The sequence below is a fragment of the Larus michahellis genome, chromosome 2, assembly GCF_964199755.1.
Source record: "Larus michahellis chromosome 2, bLarMic1.1, whole genome shotgun sequence".
Taxonomy (NCBI): Eukaryota; Metazoa; Chordata; class Aves; order Charadriiformes; family Laridae; genus Larus; species Larus michahellis.
Window position 1 is genome coordinate 46,231,578 of NC_133897.1, and position 26,668 is coordinate 46,258,245.

Consider the following 26,668-nt stretch of genomic DNA (forward strand, 5'->3'; position numbering starts at 1 on the left):
TCAATACAATCCTGAATGCACACTTAACTTATTTTTTTTAATGCCTGGAAAACAGCTCCCTTCTAGTCCCAGAGAAGGGAGGAACCCAACAAGCATTAAAGCACCGGAGCATTTCTAGCATACTCCAACACTGTCAGCCACCCCGGTCAAGGTATTAAGAGACCTGGCGTTTTTATTAAGACATGATAGGATAAATGCAAGGACACTGCAAACTAAACATTAAAGCTTTTTAAACCAGTTTTCTTTGGTATCTAGATCTTGCAGGCTATTAGTTTTCACAGCCCAAGTTGCAAATAATTCTTGGACTGAGTAATACAAGACAAACGTGGACATCTGTCACAACTGTAGCCCACCCCCAAGAAGGGAGGCACGTACACAAGCAGAACTTGAAAAAGTTGAAGGTAAACTAGCTTTCTCTCATACCCATATTTTGAGTGGCCACAGAAATTTAGTGACAGACATCTGTATAAAAGATTATCCTTTAAAGACTATTTTTAAACCATGCTATCCTAAGATTAAGCCTAACTGAAACATACTGCTTTGAAGAGTTTGCTTCCTTGAGGCTTTGGCCGAAAGGCAGCACAGTTATTTTATCTTATTTAATTCAGGTGTTTTTCCTCACCCTTCTTTCAAAAGAGGTTTTGCTATCTCATGAATCCGTCTGTCTCTTTCTGGTCCTTTAGTTTAAGCCTCCTCTAAGTGGCAGCTATCTGTCTGCACACATCATCAGGATTTCTACAAAACCCAGACAGTTAACACTCCTTGGAGGGGAAAAGCAGCAAGAAGGAAAGTGCACCTTGTGATTTCTCACAAACTTGTGAAGAGCCTTTCAGTCTCAGGTCACTTTTGTGCATGGTGGCTGGCAAAGAGATAAACCCTTTCCTTGGAGGACAGCTAAGGCTCTTCAGGCTTTTTGATAACAATCATGTCTATGTTTCAGAGATCTTCTCTTGCAAACAGTAAGGTAAATCCCATGACATTTCCAAGACAGAGTACTGATACATTAATTTTTCCATTGTGGAGAGACAGAAAAGCCCTCTGGTCCCTGCTTTAACCATTCTTGTTTGCCACCAAAGGCCTTATCCAGAGGGTGAAGCAACAGCTCTGCAGAGATCATATCTGCATGTAACAGCGAAACTGGTATGCAAGAAATTGAAGAACAAAATCAAATACTTCCACGGACTCAAAGTCACATTTTGCTAAAGAGATCTCTGTTCTCCTAAAAAGTTTCTGCTTCTCAGAAAAGCTTTTTTTTTTGTCCCTGAAAGGGCTAATTTCCCCCTGCCTCCAAGCTTTTAAGGATCATATACATTTATTTTACACAGAATTCTTTGGTACTGCCCTTGAAAAAAGCAGCAAAGTTATATTTTGATGCAGTTTGCCTTATGCTGGTACTGGTAACTTTTCACTTGGATCTGTAGCAAGAGATACATGGAGCTACAGGCTCATCCCATCCTAAAACCTACAGCAGGTCTTCCTGAATTTTTCCATCCAGCTCTTTGGGGAAGCCAGAAAAAAAATATTTTTGCCACTGATAGAATTATTGCGATCCTTTTAAACACAAAAAGGCTGTTGACTTCTCCAAAACGCACCCTGAATCTCCAAAGCTGTGCTTATTCCTCGCTTTTGGAAAAAGGTACCACTTCTGTTCCAATAAATCCATCAAACGTTATTCCCTTAAAGTCTCTCTATAGGGAGGGGCAAAAAAGCTAGTCATCTTACAAGAAAGTAAATCAAAAGGGTTTGATTTTCCCTGTTTCAATGCTCCTTGTAACCTCTTCTGTTATTCAGATTAGGTGTACTGATAAAAGAAACAATAACTTTCTTAAAACTAATTTAGTTTTCAGGTGAAAAGGTAAAAAGAAATACTCAAGGACAGGTACGTTAAAGGAAGCCTGGCTTTTTATCTAAACTTTACAACAACTGCACTAAGCCACTAGAATGAACAATTTGGTTTAAACTTAAAAGAATTTTTGTGCATTTTCATCAGCTTCACTTTGTGCTGTTGGATTACTGTGTTTCAGAAAAAAAAATACACAGAAATGCCAAAAAGATGCAAACTTGCTCTTCCCGGCAAGTGAATCCCACTCACTTTCACAAAACGCTCAAAGTCATCTGGGAACAAGACGCTGTGCTCACCAGTAAATCAAACGCACTGAGGTATAAAAAGGAGAACAGGAAAAAGTTCTCTGCTGCAGCAGCAATTCAAAAAAAAAAACGCAACACAAAAGTCCCCCCTCCCATGTCCCCACCCACAGAACTGCAGTATGGTCAGGAACACAAATTCTCTACAAACACTACTACCATTATCTCCATTAAAAAAGTTACATAGAGCCTTTTTTTGGCTTCGTCTACAGAACTCACCACACAAACCACCTAATGTGCACAGCAACACTTGTTTGTGCATGAAACCCCATTGGGGGGAGAGGTAAAACGTTCTGAACTGTGAGTGTGTGGGGATGGGGAGGGGGCAAGAAACCGGGGAGGGAAGGGAGGACAATGAGGTAGATAGAATTTAACTTTACAGGCTCACTCCCTGCAGAAAAGATAAGTACATTCATCTGTAAAAAAATTAAAGATGAGGTAGGTTTGAATTAACGTTGTATTTTTTTCATTTTCTCTTAGAAGAATTTCCCTGAGACAGTTTCTTCCTAATTCAAACACAGATTAGAAGACGAGAATTCGATTGTTTCCAAAGTCGACCACAACAATCATGCCATCAGGGGTGACGGCTATACCTGAAGGACGGTCCATCTGACCAAAGCCGCTTCCCTGAGTGCCGAACTTGCATAAAAAGCTACCATTTGACTCAAATATCTGCACCCGGTGGTTCCTGGAATCGGCCACGATGATGCGCCCCTCTTGATCCACCGCCACTCCCTGCGGGCGCAGGAACTGGCCATTCCCGGTGCCTTCCGAGCCCAGAAAGCGTGCTGACTGGCAATCTGGATGGATGACCAGAAGGCGATGGTTGTTGAAGTCAGTCACGACCAAGTGGCCCTCATGATTGAAAGTCACACCTCTGGGGGAATCAAAGTGCTTCCAGAGTGCCCCTTCGAAGCCATACTTGTTAAGAAACACACCATCAGGCCCAAACAGCTGAACGCGATGGTTCCTTGTGTCAGAGACCAGGATCTTGCCCTCTGCATTGACGGCCACATCCCATGGGTAATTGAATTGCCCGTTCTTTGTTCCTTTCTCCCCAAACTTCAGGATGAACTGCCCCTCAAACGTGAAGATCTGGATGCGATGATTGTCCTTGTCAGCCACCACGATCCTACGCGAGACGTCACAGGCCACACCAGCAGGGCGATCGAACTGGCCAGGCCGGGACCCCAGTGTGCCAAACTTGTGATGGAAGGTCCCGCATGGTTTGAACACCTGGATGCGGTTATTACTGCGATCAGCAACAATGATGTAGCCTTCTTTGTCTACACTAACCCCCCAGGGGCGGCAGAGCTTGCCATCGCTGTCTCCCTCGCTGCCAAAAGAGAGTCCTGGCAGCCCAATACCTATGTAGCTGCGCCCAGATTTCACCACAACTTTGAAGGGGCTGTTCTCAATGTGTTGGTTGCACATCATCACAGATACCAGGTGCTCTCCCTCTAGTTGTGGACGGTAGCTGACCAGGTAGGTCCCATTCTGCTGATCACTGACGTCTGCCCCAAAAAGGTTTCCATCCGGGCCCATCACCACTGCAGAGATCATGTCACCACCTGAAAGGCGAGGCTCACCATCGTGGTCATAACCTATGACTGTGAAAGAGGCCACTTTGCCCTGCAGCGCACGCTTGAGGCCTTCCCCAGTGGCTTTGGTCAGAGGAGCAAAAGCCCCACTGCTGACAAAGCCCATTGATTTAATGGCCATATACAATGCCTGGTCAGGGGGAGTGAACATGATCCTGTCATCTTCCTGTGGCTGGAGAAGGCCTCTCACATTCTTCAGCTCCTGCACCTGAGCCAGCATGCGGTCCCGAGCCAGAAGAATATCCATGGTACGACCCTCCTCCAGGACCTGCTGAACAGCACTAATGGTGTTGTCCAGCTTATTTAGGTTCTGACGTAACTTTTCAACTTGCAAGTAGAGTGACTTAGCCTTGACTTGACGAATCTTTTCCACCTTGAGGGGGGCACCGCGGGGAAAGAGAAAAGCACACTTACATCAGGAAAGACAAGCCATAAAACAGAAACATCTCCTGATGTCGCTCTTTTACATAAAAACTGGTTGTGCAGTTGTTGCAGCATTTTGACACTGAACTGCAGAACAAGCCTCCAAAGAGCCGTGATTATAGAGAAGCAGGAATTAGGAAAAGCAATTATTTGTCCAAATTCAGGATTAGTATTCTCTCATCCTCCAGCCAAAATCATACATTCTTACTCTGCAGATCTGCTCCATCTGAGTGACATTTGAAAGGAACAGACACTTGCTTACTAATAGTGATTTGCTTCCTCAAATGCTATTCTATTTTCTAGTTGCAAGGTACTTGACAAATAATCTGTAGGTATGTGTTATTTAGATTCCAGAGAGGACAGAGGTTACTGCAGGCTCTCAAGAAAGAGCAGAGGCTGAGGCTTCTCTGACCAGAATTGAGACCAATTTCAGAAGGCAGGCTGTTATCACACAAAGCTGAGGCTAGGAGTCAGCATCTGCTAACGCACATGGGCTCTTGTCACTCCCCTGCCTGTCAGAACTGTTTTCATGTGACTGGATAATACCAGGCCTCTATCTCCAGGGACTTTTAGGGTCCAATTATTTTAATATTTTCTTGCAAATACTGGCATTTATGCTGAGCTAGTGCTTTACAACAGGATGCTTTATAATGTCACTTCAAATGACACAGAAGGTTGCTGCCAGTCCCTGCTTAGGGGACTGAAGCTCGAACGAAAATGGTTTGTTTGTGACTATTTTATCTAAGCCTATGTTTATCTTTACATGTGAAAAATCACTTTATACCATCTGGCAAAGACACCCGCCTTGTAAAACAAATGAAACATGTAATTGCTTTATTGTTGTAAAAATACATTTCCTTATGTCTAAATACCTGCTTGGCTGCAGAACAATACCGGCAATGTATTTTAATGAGGGACAACTCACTGTATGAGGACTCCTTGGTTATACACAGACTAGATAACAGATGTACAAGCATGCTATTTCATTTAAAGTTAAGGCATGTAGGTTTTACCTGGCTGTTAAAGAATCAGATGCTTCTTCCAGCAGATTTCCAAGAGATTACTAATCTTAGGTCTCAGCTTAATCCTTGGCCTCAACTTTGGTACGCAGAATTATTCACTAACATACTTCACATGAGGGGTTATTACACTCAGCTTTTTTTTTTCTAGAACGATTTACCACCACCACCAAGTTTCCTTCTTAAAATAATGTTTTATAACCTGCAGAGAATTTGCTCTCAGCACAGACACTCCAATAAAGTGCATTTATACAGCCTCTTGGGATACAAACAGCTTAGGAGCAGCTCTTACTTCACTTGTACTAGGAATACCTCAAAAGAGAAAGCTGCCAAGCCTCTTGGGGAAGGCTAAGGGTGGAAAGTGTTAGCCTCCCCTCAAATCCAAATGCCTCAGAAAAAGCAGCATTAGAAATACAGTAACTAGATAAAGTGCGTTTTTAATCTTTCCATTGACACTTATAAAAGAACTACGGAAATACAAACTTCTCTTTTAGGGGATTAATCTCACTGTAGCTAGAGTAGTTCTGTACAATAAAATCTTACCAGAGCTGGTCACTTTGCTGGCAGCAGGTATTAAGCCAGAAAACTACTGTTCCAACCAGTGTTGATGAAGGAGAGGCAGGAGAGAAGTACTTTAGCAGGATGACACTGCTTCTTGGCAGCATGCGCCTCACCAACCACATGGTACACGCCATCCTGCCTGGCTCTGCTAGTATAGTGTCATGGCAGCAGCCACACAGTTTCCTGCCATACTTTTTTTGGTGAAACTGCATACTATAGGAGCACTCCCAATTTGCTTCTAAACTTTTCCCACCTTGACCACACATTTTTGCTCCCCTATACCAGCATTAGAAATAACGTGGTCGTAGGACTGGTCAGTTTGATTCGCTGATCTAAAAGGCCTGATCCAACAGCAGAGAGCGGGTTTCTATTTGGTTCTACAAATGGGACCCAAAGGGCCAATCCAAATTAATCTGTGCCTAAACATGCAGAGAAGAGCCACAACCACTAAGTTACCCTTCTGGAATAAGAAACTTTGCTGTTGCTTCCTTTCCTCTTCACAAAATACCACACACACATTGTGGCTGCAGTGAGTGCTGGAATTTGGGATTGTGCAGATACTCTTGCTAGAGGGTATTCTTTTCTTCTACTAGTAATTAAAAAAAATCCATGGGACACTACCTTGACCAAGAAGTACACAGAACCTCTCAGGACACAGCATATACAGCTTTGCTCCTTTCTGTTGTTTATGAAAAGTGGATCATGTAAGAAAACCCACATACTACATACCTACTACAGCAACATATTTAAGAGGTTTTAAAGACATTCTTTAAACAATGTATTTAAAGGCGATCTTTTCTCTGGTCAGTGCTGAGATGTGAGGCACACCTGCTGAGCCAGCAGGGGGAGCACCCACCCTATTTGTGGGGCTGAGCTTGTATGAGGATACCTTAAGTCCCTACAAAAACCCAACCAGTTTTGCAGACTGAGAGAGACATTCAGCACAAAACCAACCAGGGCCAGAATAACACAGCATCCTGCTTTCTATAGAAAAATGAGTTCACAGTAAACAGTCGTGTTTCGATTCAGTGTTCCTTGGGAAGATATCAGAATCTAACCATGTGCTAGTTAAAAAACATGTTTTCAGTTTGAAAAAGCACTTGTCAAGCAGCTCAAATCACAATGTAAGGTGCATACCTTCCAGAGCAGCTCACACTCCCGCTCCTCCAAGGCTTTCTTATGTCTAGTAGTCACTGCTTTAACTTCAGACTGTACCACCTTCGCCTTCATCTCAACCTGCTCTGCCACAGCCTGGGCCTGTTCAATACTCAGCTGGAGAGAAAAAAAGACACACACTTAGGGCTCAATCAATCCAATTAGAAATGCATCAGAGGACTGCTGCTTACATTTAACTACACCTTCACACATGAAGGCATAAAGCGACAACTCTGTTTTTTTACCAAGCCTTCACCCATTTCATACATCAGAGCCTAAAAGCTGACATTTTTTTTTAATACATCCGTGACATGGAGTTTATGCCTTCATTGTACCATGCACCAACACCGCAGGGCCAGATTCCCTGTGCAATTCCAGCAATCAGCTAGTATGAACTCAAGCAAAAGACTCACACAGAAATTCATACTCGTGTTTTCCCACATATAGAGAACCCAGTTTGTCTTGTCCATCACAATGCTTCAGACTCTTGTGATGGTTCTGCTTCTAGTAAGAAATGACACTGTAGGGAACAGACTGTTCTATCTATGCATCTGAGTTGCACAGAAATACCCCAAACAGAATGTGAAGTTAATCAATTTTAAAAGAAAAACCAAAGGTTAGATGCTTATCATTAAAAAGTATTCATAGTTATTCACACCTTGCATAGAGACCAAATCCTTTCACATAGGACTTTGTAATACTAATATTTTAAAAATGCACTGTAGTAGTATTCCCCAAATATGCAGAATGCATCTGGAAGGAACATGTCTCTCTTCTACCCTCAAAGAAAAAACTGCTTCCTTGAAAAATCCTTCTCAAACTGCTCGCAGTTTCACAAATATTACAAAAAAGGGTATAAAAGCAAACAAGATCAAGAGCAGGAAAAACTGAAGGATCACAGTTCCCAATGGAAAAGGTTCAACAGAATCAGTTAACTGAATCTTTTCAACACCTTTATCGTACAGTGAACCAGCATGAATGTGCAGATGAGGTTGTGAGCCTCTAAGAGGTTAAGGAGATACTAGTTTATTAGTTAGAAAATTATAGAACTAAATTATGTTACATTGGGGTATTTAGCCTAGAAAACAGAAGACTCAGAGGAGATTTTATCAATGTAAATACCTGAAGGGAGTGTGCAAAGAGGACAGAGCCTGGCTATTTTCTTTGGTGCTCAGTGACACCTGCACAAACACTGTTGTTACTTAAGTTTTACCCTGAGGAATTGGAAGTACCAGGTTCAACCCTGAAGTTTACCAAGATACATTGCACAAGGCACTGGTGACATCTCTTGATAGGATGGAGAGTGATATTGGCCATCTTTGGACCCCTCAGAAGCCACAAGTGACTAGGTACAGCTGCAGATAGGCTATGTACTGTATAAGCCAACAGGAGGAAACAAAACAGTTGTTCTTCATCTCAAATTCAGTAACCCAGCATGGTTCTTTGCTAAATACAGGTCTTGTCTTCTGTTTCCCAAGCACGTGAACTGGCTGATCATCTCATTCGCTAGCACTGGAATAATTATGACATACCATGAGGAGAGTGCATCACAAAAGCTGCTTTTCTTTAAAAGGATTTGTTGTTAAAAAGAGTGTGTGGTGTCTGACCAGAACAAGAAATGCTGCTGCTTAACATGTTTCCTAAAAAGTTGACCTCTTTGAGACAAGTTCTGCACAGGAAATGCCTGCAGAACAGCAGGATAGAGTTATCACGGCAGAGCTATGATATCATAAAGTAATCTAAGAGAACAAGGGATTTTCATGTAAAGAAGGCTCCCAAAAGTTGTTCTTAAAACTCTTGGCTTTTGCTTCAGATAGATAACTTGCCTATTGCTGTTCCCTCACCACCATACCACTGCCTGCTGCTGTGTTTCATGCTGGTCAGCCTTCCTACGCTGCTCTAACCTGTTTTGGCAGAGTGCAGGATCACACGAATTTTACCAAAACTTCACCAATATCCTTGACAGCGTTAGAGCCTTAGTGTTTTAGGCATTCTTTGCTGATCTGTTCAGACTCAGGCAAGTAAAAATAAATCCAGATGACGACAGGAGTTGTTGGTAGACAACCTTTGCTACTGAGTATAGTTACTTGCCCTACCATAACTGGTTCCTACAGATGAGAGATCACAGCATCCACAGGCAATTAGTACTCTCCTGCTATGATGGCCCACCTCAGAGGGCTACAGCCAAAGGAAACCTTCGAGTGGCTCAGACAAGCATGTTTTCATGAAGGAAAGCAATACAGAGGCTGTCACTGGCTATTGCTACCAGCACATTTCAGGATTTCTTGCTCTTCTCTATAAAACTCTATAAAAATAGCAACAAACAACATTCAAAACACATACTTTAGCAGAAGAGAACTATGGCATGCAGTATTACATGTACTTTCAGATTTCAAAGCATTTAATGAAGATTATTAAATGTGCAGGTCTTAGTTTTTATTCTCTGGACATTTTGTACCAAACAGAAAAGCCTACTTTGTTAACGCTTAAAGGAAGCTATTCCTATAATTCATACAGCATCTTACATCTTATTAGATCTAGCTCTGCATAAACGCACCCCTATGTAAAGTGCCACTGGCACGCAGGGTGCAAAACCAAACACTCCTTTCCAGGAGAGGACAACAGATCCAGGCACACATGGCAATTCTTATAAGATCCAGACAGTATTGAGTAAAAGGTGAAGAGTAAAAGTTGTATTGGACCCCAGGTGTCATTTACAAGCCCCCTTTAGGTGGGCACCTCTGTGTGCTTGGCTTTAGCTACATTTAACTACCCGGGGGAAAAAACTGGTAATGAGCTTGCTACAGCAGCTCTGACATGGCAACTGATGCTACAACACATAGCTATGAGGAAACTGACTGCAAGAGCCAGAAGTAGTATAGTAGTATCATACAACTTTGCTGCACTTCTGGATATCTGAGCTGGCTACAAAGAGGCCCCAAATCAGGATTTGCCATTTTGTAGAATGGCAGTTTCAGGCAATTTTTCACATTTCCTGTCTTCTATTGGACATTAGGTACTGGAGGCTCAAGTTAACAAAAAGCTTTCTACAATTTAATCTTAACTTAAATATTCCCACAGCATATTTAAATGTAACGTTCCAGAAATATCACTACTTCAAGTTTTCACTAGAGCTGCTTTTTTTAGAATAAAAAATGATCAGAAGCATACAACCCTCCAGGAAATAAAAAAACCCACCAACATTACAAAGCACGTGTTCTGATGGACTACAAACAAGAACTGCAGGACTACTGTAAAGGTGCTGATGCCCTCACTGCAGGGTTTCCACAGCCCGATACACAAATTAAATCGGTATGGCCACAGTTATGACCACACAGCGGAGTTATTTAAAGAGGCTAACTTAGGTCTCAAACAGCAGAGCCTGTTAGTCCAGATGCTGAGCCATGGTGTTAGATTATATCAGTTCAGAAAAATATCCATTTGAACAAACTGTGGCACAACACACCACAGTGGGAACACCGTGAAATATATAAAGGCTGCTTATTGTAACTGTATAGTAACAGTTAGCTTGCATGTGTATTTTTTAAAAGGTCCTTAGAGTTTTAATTCCATCCATCCAAAGATGGGAGGGAGGTATATTTTTTCAGGTATTCATTCCAATATTTAAGTTTCCTAGTCTAAGTTTTTCAATGAAGGTGCAAACCTCTTGAGAGAAAATTCGAACTTGAAAGCAAAACTTTTGTTTTCTTCAGAGGAATCCTTCAGTATTTCAGGGGTGAATGTACCACAGGTAATGGCTAAAAGAACCTTAAATACAAACTTTCCTACATCAATATGGAAGATTTACATTTTAAAGAATTTAAGAGGAAGTTAATCCTACTTAGAAGAAAAAGGTTTGAGATGCATGTTCTCTGTCAAACACTCTCTAAGATTTTAAAAACACACTAAATACAAAAAAAAACACTTCAGGAAATCTTTCTGTATATCTCATGTTATCCCTTTTCCACCAGGCACTAAAGGTGTTCCATCCATAGTTTGTTTTCAGCTCCTTATGGTAACAAAAGGATACGGAGAGCTTGTTTCAAAGAACTTTTCCAATTACTTATTACTGTTTCAGAGCAGGATAAAATAACCAGCTTTCTCCAGCATCAAGAACTGGATATAAACTTCCTAATGTTCTTATACTAGAAAAAATAATTGGAAGATGCTATACAGAAGTATAGTTGCAGTAAAGATACTAGGATTAACAGGCTGAGCAGTGGTTTTGCGGTGATATTGGTGCAGCTATAGCACAAATCCCTGTAGTTGGATCAATTTAAAGGTTTCAGTCTAAAAACTGTAAAACACTAGAAAATTCTTACTTAAGAGAAAAATGCTCATATAAAGAATTTTTAAAAAAGCTTTGATGGAGGGAGGGCTAGAGGACAGGTTAACTCATGTCAGAAGCCAAACCATCACTTTGGTCTGTACTGCAAGAACAGACTTTTTGCCTAGAGTTTTAAGCAGAACAGTAGTTTGAACAGTGACACATGTCAAATCCATCTTTCCCAATAACCATCTGCTCATATGTTACACTAAGGAGCTCACTACAACACAAAACAATAACTAGAAGTACAAAGAAATTCAGCCTCCATTGATATAAACCCTAGATTTAGAAAAGCACAATTGACTCCATTTTGTTTACAAAGCTTCATTTTAGATTCTCAAACCTGGCAAGCCTGACTTCAAAGCCACACAGAAGGGTGCCTGAGCTAACTTGATGTGACAACCCCAGAACGATCCCTTGCAGCACAGCGGTGCCATCCTTCTCAGGTATCGACCTCCCGGCAGCACAGATCCATATGGCAACCCACAGGGAAGCTTCCACTCAAGGGCAGAGGCTCAAGGCAATGGATTAGCTTCCTCCGGCTGGCCAAGTTTCTTACAGTACCTCCCTCCCCCCACCCTTGCCTAGAATAAAGGTGTTAATCTACTTCATACCACCTCCCCCGCAATTTGGGAGAGAAGAGGCATTGCCTTAATGTCTGACCAGCCTTACCACCAACTCTTTAAGCCTTTCATGCTGGTAGATAAGAGTCACTCCCTCCATATTCTGCACATGACTGGTCCCACTGCACGCTTCCACATTTAAATGAATGCACTGACAAACGTGCCAGCAAAAACAGCTATAGGCTCAGCTAGGAAAGAATTGTTCATTTTCCAATAAAACCACTTAAAACAACTGACATGAACAGATCAAATTGTATTTTAACATGTTCACCTGGAAATTGACCTTAAATGGGAATGAGCACTCGGTGCTTTACTGTTACGCAAGTGCATTAGATTACACACACATACATACATATATACAATTACACATGTATAGATGTATTTTAAGAACATGACATTTTGAAAAAGCCATCTATCTTTCATCATAACAGATTTACGTTCAGTTTGTGACCCAGTCCTTGGAAAAAATTCTGAAAGAAGACAGCTAAGTGTGCACTTTCATGAGGTAAAACAAGGCAGCAGGACAAGCTCCCCATATAGAAAGGCAGCACATCCTGCTTCCCCCCACCCCAAAAATCCAACACCAACTTTGGCTTTCATATCATCCTGTGAATCAATTCAAACCTCTGAAAACTAGAAAAAAGTATCCCAGCAAGGAGAATAGCTTTCCACTGAGACAAGAAGGTTAGGGGTAGACCTGCTGGAAAGCAGTTCTGAAGAAAAGGATCTGGGGGTCTTGGTAGACAGTAAATTATCCATGAGCAAGCAATGTGCCCTTGTTGCCAAGGCGGCCAACGGAATTCTGGGCTGCATAGGGAAGAGTGTGGCCAAGCACATCAAGGGAGGTCATTCTCCCCCTCTGCTCTGCCCTGGTGAGGCCACAGCTGCAATACTGTGTCTGGTTCTGGGCTCCCCAGTTCAAGAGACAGGTAACTACTGGAGAGAGTCCAGCACAGGGCAACAAAGGTGATGAAGGGATTGGAGCATCTCCCTTATGAGGAAAGGCTGAGAGAGCTGGGACTCTTTAGCCTGGAGAAGAGAAGGCTGAGGGGAGACCTTACTAACATTTACAAGTATCTAAAGGGTGGGCTGAAGGAGGATGGAGCCAGACTCTTCTCAGTGGTTCCCAGTGACAGGACAAGGGGTAATGGGCACAAGCTGGAACATAGGAAGTTCTGATCAAATATGAGGAAAAAAAAAACCCAACTTCTTTACGGTGAGGGTGACAGAGCACTGAACAGGCTGCCCAGGGAGGCTGTGGAGTCCCCTTCTCTGGAGACTTTCAAGACCCGCCTGAAAGCAGTCCTGAGTAATGTGCTCTAGGCAATCCTGCTTTAGCAGGGGAGTTGAACTAGATGATCTCTACAGGTCCCTTCCAACTCAAACTCTGTGATTCCATGATTCCATGAAGAAAGAGGTCCTACAAGCAAGAGAATTGTGTCTTTCTGCTCTGTTCCCTGGCAGCATTGACAGTCCTTGTAGCACTGCAGTGACCCAGCCAAAAAGTAGTATCACAGAAAGGTTCCCCTTTCAGCTGTATCAGCTCACTGCTCAGGCACACAAGCACAAGCGTTCACATTAGGGACCAGCTTCGAAACACATGATCCAGGCCAGGACCAGCACAGGGAAGCAGGGGAAGCCTTCCACTCCTGCAGGACCTCACTAAGGAAAAAAAAAAAAAAAAAAACACACAAGCCTCTTTGCTGCCAGGGTTACTATTTCTTACAGAGGACTTAAACTCCTTTGAAAAGTGAGGTTGGAACTTTTCAGGAGTGACAGACTAGATCACACTTCAGTGGATCAAGAGGCTGAAATGTATCTCAACCCAGAGCATTTTTTTTTTTTTAAGTCTGAAAAGCAGTCTTTCCTCCAAAGCTGCAGGAAGAATTTAAATAAACATTTCTTCCTAAAAGCCTTCAACTTTGGTTAACCAGATACTCTCCAGCCAGTTGACTCATGGCTTGATTTCCTCTCTCATGCAACACCCTTCAAATTCCACCTTTTCCCCTTTACTCTCCACTACCCTTCCTCATTCATCCTCAACATCTCATGTCAGAGCTATCACTTTCAGAGCCTGTAAGAAAGGGTTACTAGTGCAACAGTATGGATCAGTCTCACTAAAATGTGTTACTACACCATATTACTTTACAAGCCCCATAGAGATCCAGTCTATGTTCCTCATATTGCAGCTTGTACTGGCATTTAATTCTCTGTTGACTGTTTTCAAACTTTAAAGCACTCAAGCCAGTTTCTTTTACTTTAGAGTTTGTTTTAAATTCATGCTGACATGCTGTCGCCTCCCTAGGACAGATTTATAGCTTCACAGCCCTATCGTCCCAAGAACAAGGAAAGCTCTGCTCCATGGAAACTTTCTTATGCAGCAGGCTCACTGTACCAACCTTTGAGTCAGGCACCTCTGCTTTTAACCGCATCATATGCTCTTCTAGTTGTTGCTGATGCTGCTTAGGAAGCAGCTGTCTCGAGTTGTACCATCTTCCCATTCCTGCATATGCACTCACAGATTACCACCACATCAGCTTTATCACCGATCTGCTTGCTCACTACACTCCTTCTGTAGAGCAGTCCAGATTAAAAAGCCCACTAAACTAATAAGACAACCCCGTTCTTGAAAAGCATGGTTTATTTTACAGAATCTTTATACAAGCTGCCCAGTTAACACTTCCAAGACAGGCTCTTAACCTGGATGGGCTGTAGCTAGACCAGGGCACAACTGCACAAACTAAGTTCAGTTGAGCTGCTTGTTCAAGTTACACAAGCATAGCTAGTACAACCCACCCTTCACCTGTACCATCATAAAATAGTCATCTCACCACAATGGCAGGCACCTCCAACATAAAAGCCAGAAGAAAATGGGGAGGAATATGCAAAATAAACCCAGTAGGAAGTAAGCAGGCACAAAAGCATTCATGCAGAATTTTTTTTGTAGAATTCAGTAGTAGAGTGGTACTGAATGATGTTCTACTAGTTTTTACTCTAAGAGTCAGTCCCTTCTCTTAGATGATTTGTCTACACCAGTTAGATGATTAAGAGCCCTGGAGGTCAGAGCAGTAATTTAATTACTAACAGACAAGCCCTTGTCTAAGACATCCTGGAGAAGTTCAGGACACTGCACCCGTGAGGTTCTTTAAAACTAGTATAATCTCTTCTTGCTCATTTTGGGGACATGTTAAATGTTTCAGTATGGACACTGATGAAGAGCCTTATGGTCCAGTTTAAAACAAATCTTGGAAGAAGCTACAGTTTGCAGGATTCTGTCTTAAGATGGAGTTTTAAGTCTTAAGCTAGCCATCCACCTCCAAAATCTTGGTGTTTGCTGTTCTGTTTTAACAGGTTAACGTTGCAAGCTAAAGGGAGACATCAACAACAGTTTAACATCTATACTATCTAATACTTATCACTTCATTCCACAGGTGTGAAGACTTAAGGAGAGAAAAGTTAGCTGTTCCTGTCCCACTGAAGAAGCTTACTAAAGAGTTATAGCTATCTGACAGGCTAAAAACTATGGCTTATTCTCACTAACCAGTAAGGCAGAAAAATTGTCACATCACAGAAAGGTATCCAATTTTCAAAACAGCCAGTCCCCAAGACACACAAGCCCTACATCTAGTAACCTGCCCAGTGTACACAGAAATTTTGTGGTGCTGCAGGAAAGTGAGCTAGGAGATACTGAAGGAGTGGTCACTGCCAAAAGGAACGGAAGAAGAGATTTAACAGATTTTAGTTAGTAAGAAAGTTTAAGAGACCCACTCAAATCCTCATCTACTAGAAACAAGTGATGATGGGCAGACAACAAATTTGTTTGTTTTTTTTAATTATTGTTGTCCCACGTGTGCCAAGAAAGCACACCCAATTCAGAAAGTAAGTTTACTTCCTATAAATGGCATTCTACCAATGTTTACTCAAAAAATTTTATTAGTTAAATCACACAGAAGTGTTGAGTTCCAGAACATCCAGCTCAAACCCAGAGCATTTGAGGCTAGCAAAACAAGACAATAGTACTGTAGCTTCCCAAAATGCATTCCCCATCCAAAGTTGCTTTATACAGGCAAAACTACCACTAGTATCATGTAACACTTACTACTAGACATTGTTCAGCAGAACTAATTATCTACACATTAGGTTAGGTTAATTTCCTATGCAAGTTTCTTCTGTAGTTTGAAGCACTGTACTACCTTCCTTCCAGTCCTTGCCTGATATAAAACATAGCTGAGGTAGAAAGCAACAGCAGACAGTTATAGTAGGCATGTGTGTAAGCAAGAGTAATCCTTGTGCGGAGATAGCTCCAGATCCTTCACACAGGCAGGCTACAAGTTTCACACTAATCCAACAGCTGATTAGTATTTTATATTTGGTAGCAACACTGAAGACATAACCGGAGTCATAGGTAGTTACAGTGCCAGATGCTGTACAGGCAGAAAAGATAGCTGAAAATAAGTCTCAGTTGTAAAAACAAAAACCAGGCTTAGCACTGCTATACAAGATCAGAACTTTTTGCAAAATGCTTCGTGCTCAAGTGTGTTTGTACAGAGCTTCATATATATATTGTGATTTACATGACAGGATTATGCTTCAAGAATGCAAAATTCATATAACAACACTTTGTTTTCAGCTCCACAGTCACTTCTGTCAGGGATCTGAGAGAACAGAAGGGGTGAGAAGACTGACAGCAGAAGCAGAGAGCTTTTTGCCTTGACACCTTGCCCTGTAACAGACAAGCTGTGGGGGAAAAGTAGGGGGAAATAAAGTACTCAAGTTGGAAGTATCTTACTTGAATAGCCTGTCGTCCTTGCTGAGCATCTGCCAGGAGCTGAATGGTGAGAGTCCTGGAATCTTGGAGGGCATCTTGGAGGTAGATAAAGCTGTGACCCACATGTCGTCCCATGGTACATTCCCGACATATGGGGACAGAACAGGTATCACAGTAGAAATGCAGTACCTAGAAGAAAAAAAAAAAATCTGTATCACTATCTAATGAAGTATCAAAGAGAAAATAGGGCCAGGATAAAAAAAAAATACAACAGCTCAACTACGAAGATGGTTAGAGGCAGCAGAAATAGGCAAAGACTTCACAATCGCTTCTCCACAGAGGAAGAGCTATCTCTCCCAGTAAGCTCCAAATCATACTCCTAACAGTTAGATGGAAGTGTCATTGTTTTCTTTGCAATACAATACTAGGAAGAGTGTCCACATCAGCTCCTCTTAAGAGCGGAAGCCATCTGCCAACACTTGCAGATTGGAGATGTCATCTATGGCAAGTTTCAGGTGAAGACTTTTCCTGCATACACAAACACCACATTCTCTTAAGTGGGTCATTTAATAATCACTGCACCAGAGAACTGCAGCACCAGCACACCCACCTCCCAGAAGGTGAAAATTAAGTATGCATGCCAGAGAACCACGCTCTATGTTTTTCAAAATATGCAAATCCCTTATGTTCAGGGTAGTGACAACATTAGGCAAGACTCCCTTCTGCCACTCCTAACAGCTAGTGAGAGATGCTCGAGTTGTCCAAGAACAAGACTGGAACATTAACATGCCCATCAGAGCATTTGAATGCTACGGTGAACTGTGGGTAACTCCTAAAACCCCATTCTATTCACAAAGCACTTAAAAGCCCTATATTCCAATCACAATGAAAGTCTTACACCAAGATGTTAGCCTAGGAAGTGGGCCTATTCATCAGCCATAACTGTTCCCATTCCATCCAGTAGAGGGAAGCAGCACACAAATAGCATCTTTCATGGAAGTGTGTTTTCTAAGTCACAAGCAGAAATCAGCTGTTTTGTTTTCAAAGATGCAAGTGAAAAAGTACAACACTTCAACACATGAAAGTTCTGCATTTTAAGTCTTGCTCTTAACTGCATACACGATTTTTGCTAGAGTGTAATGTTAGAAAATCTAGATTACCATGTAAGAGTCAAAAATCCACTATACAACGGCAAACAGGGTTTCATGCTACAAACAATTCTTCCATCACCAGCTATTTGAAATCTACTTCACAGAAAGGAGCAAGAGCAAAACAAAGACTGGACAAGTGTTTGATATGCCTGTCTTCTCACAGCTGTCATCCAGCCACTCCCGATTCCAGCTAACAGTTCGTGATATGGTGCATAACATCCCCCTTTCCCTTCTTCCTCAAAAGGAAGGGGGAGGACAGGACAGGTGATTCCCTCAGATTGCCTGTGCTGCATAAAGTGACATTTTAAGCTCCTAGAAGCGCAACAGCTGAAGTGGTATATGGATTAATTTCTCAAAGGGGTATGTGTGTGCACACATGTCAGATTTTACTAAAACACTTTTTTAAAAAAATAAGTTTTGCTGTAGGGAAACTGTTTTGCTTCTGTTCAAACACTAAATCCTCAAGTAGTGTCTCAAATCCTCTGTCTTTTGTAAGTAAAAAGCTGCCTTGGCTCCAAAATGCACTACTCAAAATGCATCATCTTCCTCAACTAGAGGCTTCTCCTTGTCTTTACACTGCGGTTGTCTAAATCTGTATACAATGTTCACTTGCTCATGCAGTTCTGTAATTTTGCTGTTGAAATTACAGAGAATGTTTATTACATGTTGCTGAATGACTCCACTTGAGCAACTGAGAAGTTGAGAGAGAATGAAAACCAAGACAGGGTATCAAGTTAAGTCATATGAATCCGATATACTTTAAAAACATACAGCAGGGATTTGGGGCCTCAATCAAGCAGAGCAGCTGAAAGGAAAATGGTGACCATATGAACAGAAGTCCAGAAGCAAGTTAAATCTGTTATTAGTCCTCCAAGATAGTCAACACCAGAAGCAAATGCTTGGTAAAACACCACAGGTGCTCCCTGCTGCAAGGTAACAACACCTAGTGGTAAAGAGTAACCCAGCCATTCAAACCAGAGAGAAGCAAAGTTTAAGCTGTTTGGTTGCCTCTTGGCACCCACCAAAACGTGGTGGAAAACATCACTCCTGAACTTAGAATTAAGAGAGACAAGAGCCATAATCTCATTTCAGAAATATGCAGGACATGGCAGGGGAAAGTCTTGGGTAAATACTACAGAGCCCTTGATAAAGCCTCATATTTGTTTCTTAGTCAACAAAATGGTGAAAACCACCTTGATTTAAATCTGAGACAAAACACTTAACAGGCTTGGGAGAAAAGAAGCACACAGTGATGGACTGATCTCCATTACACTTATTTAAAACAGTTACCTTAAATACACAGAGGAGAAAGCACAAATGCATAACCCTACTGCTCTCAGTGGGGAAGGCAGCTAGCCACCACAAGAGAACTGGAAGAGTGAGCCAGCTTCAAGATGAACTAGGAACCCCCCACCATAAACTCCTTTCTGGACAAAAAGACTGTAACAGAAACCCCAAACTTGGCAAGAGGTACAAAAATGGCCATTCTCATCGTGTGGTCAACCTCACATACTCACTGACAGGAGCGCCCATCAGCTCTACCCAGCAGTGGGGCCACATTTCCAGAGTGTTAAGCTGGGAAGTACCCAGCCGTACAGGGTGCAACAGTGAGGGGTTGAGCCAGCCAGGCTAATGGAGCTTGGAGCACTGAATCCAGCTTGCCTGCAACCACAACCAGGCATTTATTGTTAAACTCAAGCCTGCTCACATCCCAGTCCCTAAGGTCACGGCCACAAAGGTCACGTACTGCTGGATTAAGTTTCTATGCCTGTTTCTAAATAGAAGGGGGGAAAAATAAGCCAAATCCACCAATGCAAAAAATTCATACCAACAACCTGAGTAGCACAATACACAAGTGTGTCCTCAATTCAGATTTGATGTACTTGCGTACCTAAAAGGTTGGCAGAGCCTCCCTTCTTCCAATTTCAGCAGTGTGAAGAGGCCACCTCACATTTCAGTTGCACTGTTAATATAGCAACATACTGCTCCTTCTATGATTATATAGCAAATAAGGCTGGTCTTGAAATGTCGATGGGCAGGGGTAGTAGGAAGGCAGGCAATAGTAATATTATGTCTTCCATAAGAGGTCACCTTATGATACTCAGCTTAAAAAAAAAAAACCCCACACAAATAAAAAAAGCTAAAACCAAAACACAGTATTTAAGAGGAAAGTCTTAGAACAGCCCCCCTCCACCTTATCTGAAGAGGTAGGGATGATACAGTCAAAAAGATCCAGCAAGCTGTAAATCATTGTCCTGTTAATTTCACTATTTTCCCAAATGTATGAAAAATTGTTTTATAAGTAAAAACCTTCAAGCATGCCGTTTTTTCCACAAACCACTGTTCTGATTGGCAACAAGGAAAGAGAGAAATGAGAAAAACAGAGACAGATTTCTCCTTTAAAAGAAATTCAGAATTCTGTAAGTTGCATTTAATGAATTGCTCCTTTCTGTAATAATTGTTAAGTAATTTAAAAATACAATTGTTTGTGTTGGAAGACAAAAACTGGTGCACTTCCAACACCCATTTTGGTAACTAATTAGTAAGGGAAAAAAGATTCATAAGCAAGTTTAGTAGATACTTTTTTTAGTAGATTGTTTTTTTCAAAACAAAGAACTGCTTCACTACGTTAATTAGTATTTTAGCATTTCCACCAAAATTAAATGAAAGGAGAAGTCAGAAGCAAGAGCGGAATAGTTTTAGAGATAGTTAGAAGTGATTTATTTTAGAATAAATCAGCTATGGGTTGATTATTTCCCAAACAGGAAATATTTCCTGAATTGGTGGCATACAATTTTAGACACAAAACAATAAAGGGAGCCTACTTCAATTTAAACAGAATCAGTGAACCATATTACAGGGCTATTCATCTTTTACAGCCACAGCAGCCCAAGAAATACAACAGCAAGGCCATAAATGTGATTGCTTCAGGAAAGGCTGTACAGTGCACCGTAAAAACATTTTACAACAGCAGGAATTCCTGGGTGTCGCTCTCCCCATTTTTTGGTCCATCTGCTTTCAAAGGGGGCAGGGGGATGGGCGGAGATGTTGTTAAACGTCCCCTGGGACTGCACAGCAATCAATCATCATCTGATGAATGGCCACTAAAGTTAAACCCTGACCCCACTCCACAATTCCCACACCAGCACTCCTCTCCTTACTGCTGACCAGCTTCCAGCATGCCCCCCCACCTTCCAGCCCTCACCAAAATTTCCCAAATACCAAGCCCAAACAAAAGCAATGGAATGTAGTAGGCACCACGACAGGGGAAAACTCAGCAGAAACAGCAGTTGAGGCGGCTTACGCTTAACCTGTGTTTAAATAAACGTTCCTTCAGCAATACTCACAGTGCCCTTCTCCTCCCAAGCTTGCAAACACTTGATTTTTTCTCATTTCAGAGCACATTTAAGAGCATATATGCATGCAGTTGTCAACAAAGCACGTGGGATCTAACCATGTTTAAGCATGTTTTCTGTTGTGACATTTCAGTGGCTTGCAATGATTTTACTTAAGCCTATAGTGTTAAGAATTTGTACAAGGCAGCAACACATAAGGTCACATTATTTTAAAATATAAGCCTGATGCTCTGAAAGCTACCCTGTAATCTTAACCAACACTAAAAAAAAAAATAATCTACAGACAAAACAGTAGGCTCTTGGTTTCTGCTTTTGGAAAAGTTTCAGTATGGCATTTCTAAGTTAACTTAGTTTATGACCAAAAAAATCATACTTACCATAGTCAGTCTAAAGTTTTCCATTACTAAAGCTGTTTTATTATCTAGTTCCCTTGACAATAACCCAAACACCACTGGCTTTGTTAGGTAGTGTGTAAAGCTTAGATGACTATGACTTTAGTATAAACTAATTTTCCAGTGAATTTTGTCCTCCTCCCTCAGCACTGTGTTTTGGTTTGGTCCCCTCCCTCCCCCCTGAACTGGAGAAGCAGCTGCTTCCCTGCATCACACATGCAGCAATTATTTTTTTTTATTTTTTTTTTAAACAGCATATAAACAAACCACCCAAGATGACTGGTTCAGAGTTTGGTGCAGATAATTGTTGCAAGTTTAAGTGGAAAGATGTAATATTTTTACTCTGTAGGAAGCTGGTCCATGGTTTCCATTTTAATAGCAATTTGTAACAATTAACTTCCTTCACACCATAATCAGAGTTTTAGGAAGTTAACTTCTGCACTGATATAACTCTTGAAATGTAAATACAAAATATAAAGACTAAAGATATGAGCAAGCCATGTGATACACATCAGAACTATGGGATATTTCCTGGTATACCTCAAACATTTCACTTTCAGAGATACTTAAAAACTTCTTGTTTCTGTGTACCAATTAATGATCAAATTACTCTTAGAATCTCTATTTTTGACTTAATGTGTAGAAGAGACTGAGTTAACACCGATTTTCCTCGCTGCATCCAGTGGTAATGGGAAATGGTACACCAATTCCAGAAGGTCTCCGTAAGTTAAAGAGTTAACTCTCAAATTCAAGTCAATATTCTAATAATAAAATTTCTACAAGAATATTGTCACCTTGAAGCACTACAGCCCATACTACACGGGGCATGCAGTATGCACAGAAAGTTGTACCAAGTGGGATTAATGAAACCAGTTTGCTATTTATTACCTTCCTTTGCCACTTGGATGAACAGAGATGGGTTTTGGTCCATTTATAAGTTCATGAAGTGCGAGAGGATTGTTCAGCCCTTCTGTTAAGTTCAGCTTGATTTCCTTACCCCACATGGAATAATAAAAGCTCAGCTAACAGATGACTAAGACACATGCAAGTCTGTTTGTAGGAAACAAAGCTGTAATTCCACATGCATTTTGCCTAGCACTCATGTTAATACGCTTCCTTCCCCTAGACGCTCCAGTGGGTTCTGTTCCTTGCTCCAGTTTCTCAGCCACACGGGTATCTCTTGGCCCAGCACATGAGGGGGAAGGAAGCTCACTTATAAAAACCCCAATTTAACCAGCACTGCTCCTAATGTGAGCCACACACAGTGCAAGGCTGTCATTTCGCTCCACAATTAAACTGACAGCCACTCTAAGAGGAAGCCCTATACCTCCTGCCTTCCTCCTCCCTTCACTGCTCCTCCAGTCTCAGTGAAGAGATTTGGGGATCTTTACAAACACAAAAATTAACTTTAGAAAACAATTTATTCAATCAGCTGACCCTGAGATCAGAATAGCAGCATGGCCAGCACAAGCAGGGAAGAACCCACAACTAAGGACATGGAGACATCTGATGACAACTATCTATTAAATATCAGCTGAGCTACAGTGCTAAGCCACGTGGTTCAGTTCTGGTGCTTAGCCAACCTCACAGCTGGAAATCAGTATAAATCTCCTCGGTAGCATTCAACTCAAGTTCCAACTGGAAGAACAGTATCTAACTGGAGTTGGGTCTGAGAAGCTAAACAGGCTGTTAAACCAAACAGAATACCATACTCTTAAAATTCTTGATGTTTATCTTCTTCAATTCTCCTGTGATGTCATGAAGCCAGTAAGAACAGCTACGTATTTTAGAGCAGTGACATGAAAACATTGAGTCAGTAAAATCATCTAGGTTAAAAACAAAGGTTTTTTGGAAGACACATAGTTCCATCAACCAAGTTTAGAACACCCAGTGAGTATTAACAGTCAACTGGGAATGGTGCAGAGACCATTTTAAGTTGTCCTTGTCAATACAAACAGCATTTGCAAATTTAAAAGGACTTGGGTTAGAAGTGACAATCAAGATCCACTTCGCTCTGAAGGACACATCACCACTGTAATGGTGCCACTAGAGACTGCAAACTGGGGCCAGGAGACAGGAAGTCACACCTTTGACAAAGCTGGTTTAAGGATCTGTTGGCTCCAGCATACTATAAAATTGCATCCTCCGTGTTTTGAGTTAAAAATCTTAAAGTAAAGCTACTTTTGATAACTGCAGCTCCTGGTTACAGCCACTCACCTGAAGCCCCAGAACTGCAGCAATCCCAAGCATTTCTCACAGCAGCACTTCTGGCAGCCGCAGCACCCTCCTGTTCATCCATTCTAAATACGGAGGGAGCACTACACCACTCACCTGGAACTTGCCCAGCATTTGGAGATTAACATCTCATCAGCTAGCTTTCTAAAAGCTCTTGGGTGCAAGATAACTTGGCCAGCTGATCTAATGTACTACCTCAGAGATTTCCCTTATTGAGGGGCTGGAAAGAACAGCTCACATCCACCCCACCACTCCAATTCTTCCTAAATAGGGATAAGCCAGGCTTAATAGTCTTCTAATGTTAATACTGCGGTGGCACAGGTATAATTATCTCACAGTGGGCTATCATTTAATTAGTGCATAACAGTACATCTACATTATGCAGTTTTCTTTTAAAGAAATTGCTTGTTTTAAGAAAATCTGCATTTCTTTTGTTTTAAGAATCACAGCATTTGCTTTCAGCACTAAAGCAGGTAAAATAGCCAGCCTATATAGAAAGATGTAATAGTATCAGTAGCTAGTAGATTACTTAGCCAGTGGTAAGTCAGCTCTTTTACAGATTTCAATAGGGGAGACCAGCCTGTGCTTCAACATGCAACTCATTAGCTGTTTAAATGCAGCTTCTGTGCCAAATCTACATGACACGAGTAGCAGCAGGGTGGTCTTGGCACTGGGGACAGTGGGAGGATCTAAATATTCAACAGCTCAAGTAAGCAAGCTAATAGCCTGCTGTGTAAGCAGACGTTAGACTGGGTCAGGACCCAGTTCCACTTTCAAACCCATCTGTCCGAGTCACTGCTGTAAGTCCCTAAAAATCCTTCACCAAGCCTCCCAAACTCTTCAGCTCTGAAAAGTTCAAGTGTCTTATAGTTCTCAGCCAAAGCTTAGCCATGATTTCATTGATGCTGTAAATCATAATGGGTTGACAACTGCTTTTCTATTGCACATGGCATAGAGAACCAATAAACTTCAACATCTTTACAAACTCCTCACATAATGCATTTTCCCTTTTCCTGCACAGCTCAGCATTAAAGCTTTTGAAATTTTTTCTTTCTATGCACAGGAAGGGTTAGGATAGGAGTCTGGGTACACCCAAGGCTCCTGCTCTGTGACTAACATCAGCATAGACCTCGCCTCTCAAAATCTATATTCCTCAACGCCGTGCTGTTCCTACAGCACTGCAGAGAACACTACCTCCATTCAGGTCCTTAGCAACTGTTGACCTTCATGTGGAAGGCTCATGGCAAGGATGCTATTATATGCCTTGCAAACAAATAGCTAGAAAATGGTTTTGTCTCTTAGTATACCAGAAACAAACCTTATGCTGTTTGATTTGATAGGGGTAAGGGAATGGGAAGAGAAACTAATGCTAAAGTTCCCAGATTTCACTCAAGGGCCAGCTAGCCCTCATGCCGAAGACAAGCCAATTGTGAAACAACATCCTGATCCCAGCACAAACAGGTCTCTTGTAGGATTCATTTTCTTATAGAGACAGTCTGTAGTCAAATCACCACTACCTAAGAAAGTTTACTTTGGTGCAACAGATTCCCATTAATGTTTTTAGAGGGCTCCTCTGGGGGGGTCAGAAAGCCTATCAGGCTAGACATCCTAAATTCATAGCACCCAATTGTTAGGGAAAAACAGAGTAGGAGGAGAAAGAACACATTTATCCAGAGAAACTGTGGCTTTACCTATTTTAACTCTGTGATAGGTTCTACCTCGGTTTTTTGTTTCGTGTGCAGTTTTTGGGTTAGTGGGCTTTTGTAGGTTTCTTTTTCTTCTTTTGTTTTAAGCAATACTAGAAATCTTGGTTAAAAAAATATTCTTTGGAACATGAGTTTGTGCTTATTCTTTCACATAGAGTAATGCTTCAATTACGTCATCTAGTACGTACTTGTTGCAAAATAAAAGATTGAAAGCGCACATTTAGACTCCCACAGTTTAACCACCATGTGAATTTAACCCATAAGTCAAACAGCAGTTAGCTAGAGAATACTAGCAAACTAAGCAATTGTGAATTCGGAGTCCACTTTGCAGCTTTATTATCTGGTTGTTCCCCCTTGCTTGTGCGGCCTTCCTGCCAGTAATACGGGAAAAGCACAAGAACCCAGAGTCAAAACAACAAGGAGAGAACAGCGCTTAAAAGAAATGTTTCAGATAAAGCCATTTTTATATGGAAGTACCATGAATATAAAGTCAGAAGTATGATGTAGCTCAACATTTTTAATTTCTATCTCCAAGCACGTACTCTATTTGTGCAAAGTTTGTCTCTGTACTGATTATTCGTTTAAAATAATTTTAGTATTATTACATAATCTCTACTGAATTAAAAAACTCTCTCTATACTTTTTAAAATGGAAAATTTGTGTTAGGATGAAAGAAAAAATATCAACTTTTAGACTAGCAAATCTCAAAGCCCTTTTAACAAAGAGGGTTGTTAACATACATTTAGCATACATACATGAAGCAATTCAGATTTCTAACCACCACTACTAGACTAACTCCAGTTTGTGTAATAGCCTGGTAGGCAAATCAGTACACATACTTGTACAAGACACTGTCCCCATCACACCCCCTCCCCCATTTCCAATATCAGCACCTCAACAGAGATTTACCTAGTATTATCCAAGCTAGTATCACTACAGAGACAGCAATTACTGAAGGGATTAAGCTACTTGAAATGACTCCTTGTGGTAAGACTTACTCTTGCATATGCGAAAAAATTAAATACCGCTATCAGTTTAAATTTAGAAACAGAACCATAGTGATCCTATGGCAGTTTAAACTACATGGAGTAAAAACAAAGAACAGTAATATAAATTTATGCATTAGGGCATACGCTGATCACCTGGGATATTATAGGAAAGAATTCCTCCTTCCTCACACATTTTCTCAGTGGGAAACTGCCCAGT

At 41.3% G+C, this 26,668-nt stretch overlaps 1 protein-coding gene across 1 annotated transcript in view; it reads right to left on the minus strand.

The window, feature by feature from the left end:
- Positions 1-2,521: 2,521 nt before the first annotated feature.
- Positions 2,522-26,668, minus strand: part of TRIM71 (tripartite motif containing 71) — a 55,838-nt gene continuing 31,691 nt past the window's right edge. Inside the window, exons 2-4 of the mRNA XM_074575118.1 lie at positions 16,644-16,811; positions 6,887-7,021; positions 2,522-4,119 (exon numbers count right to left, since the gene is read on the minus strand). Coding sequence (XP_074431219.1) covers positions 2,668-4,119; positions 6,887-7,021; positions 16,644-16,811 — 1,755 coding nt within the window. The 3' untranslated portion in view covers positions 2,522-2,667. The remainder of the gene's footprint in view (positions 4,120-6,886; positions 7,022-16,643; positions 16,812-26,668) is intronic.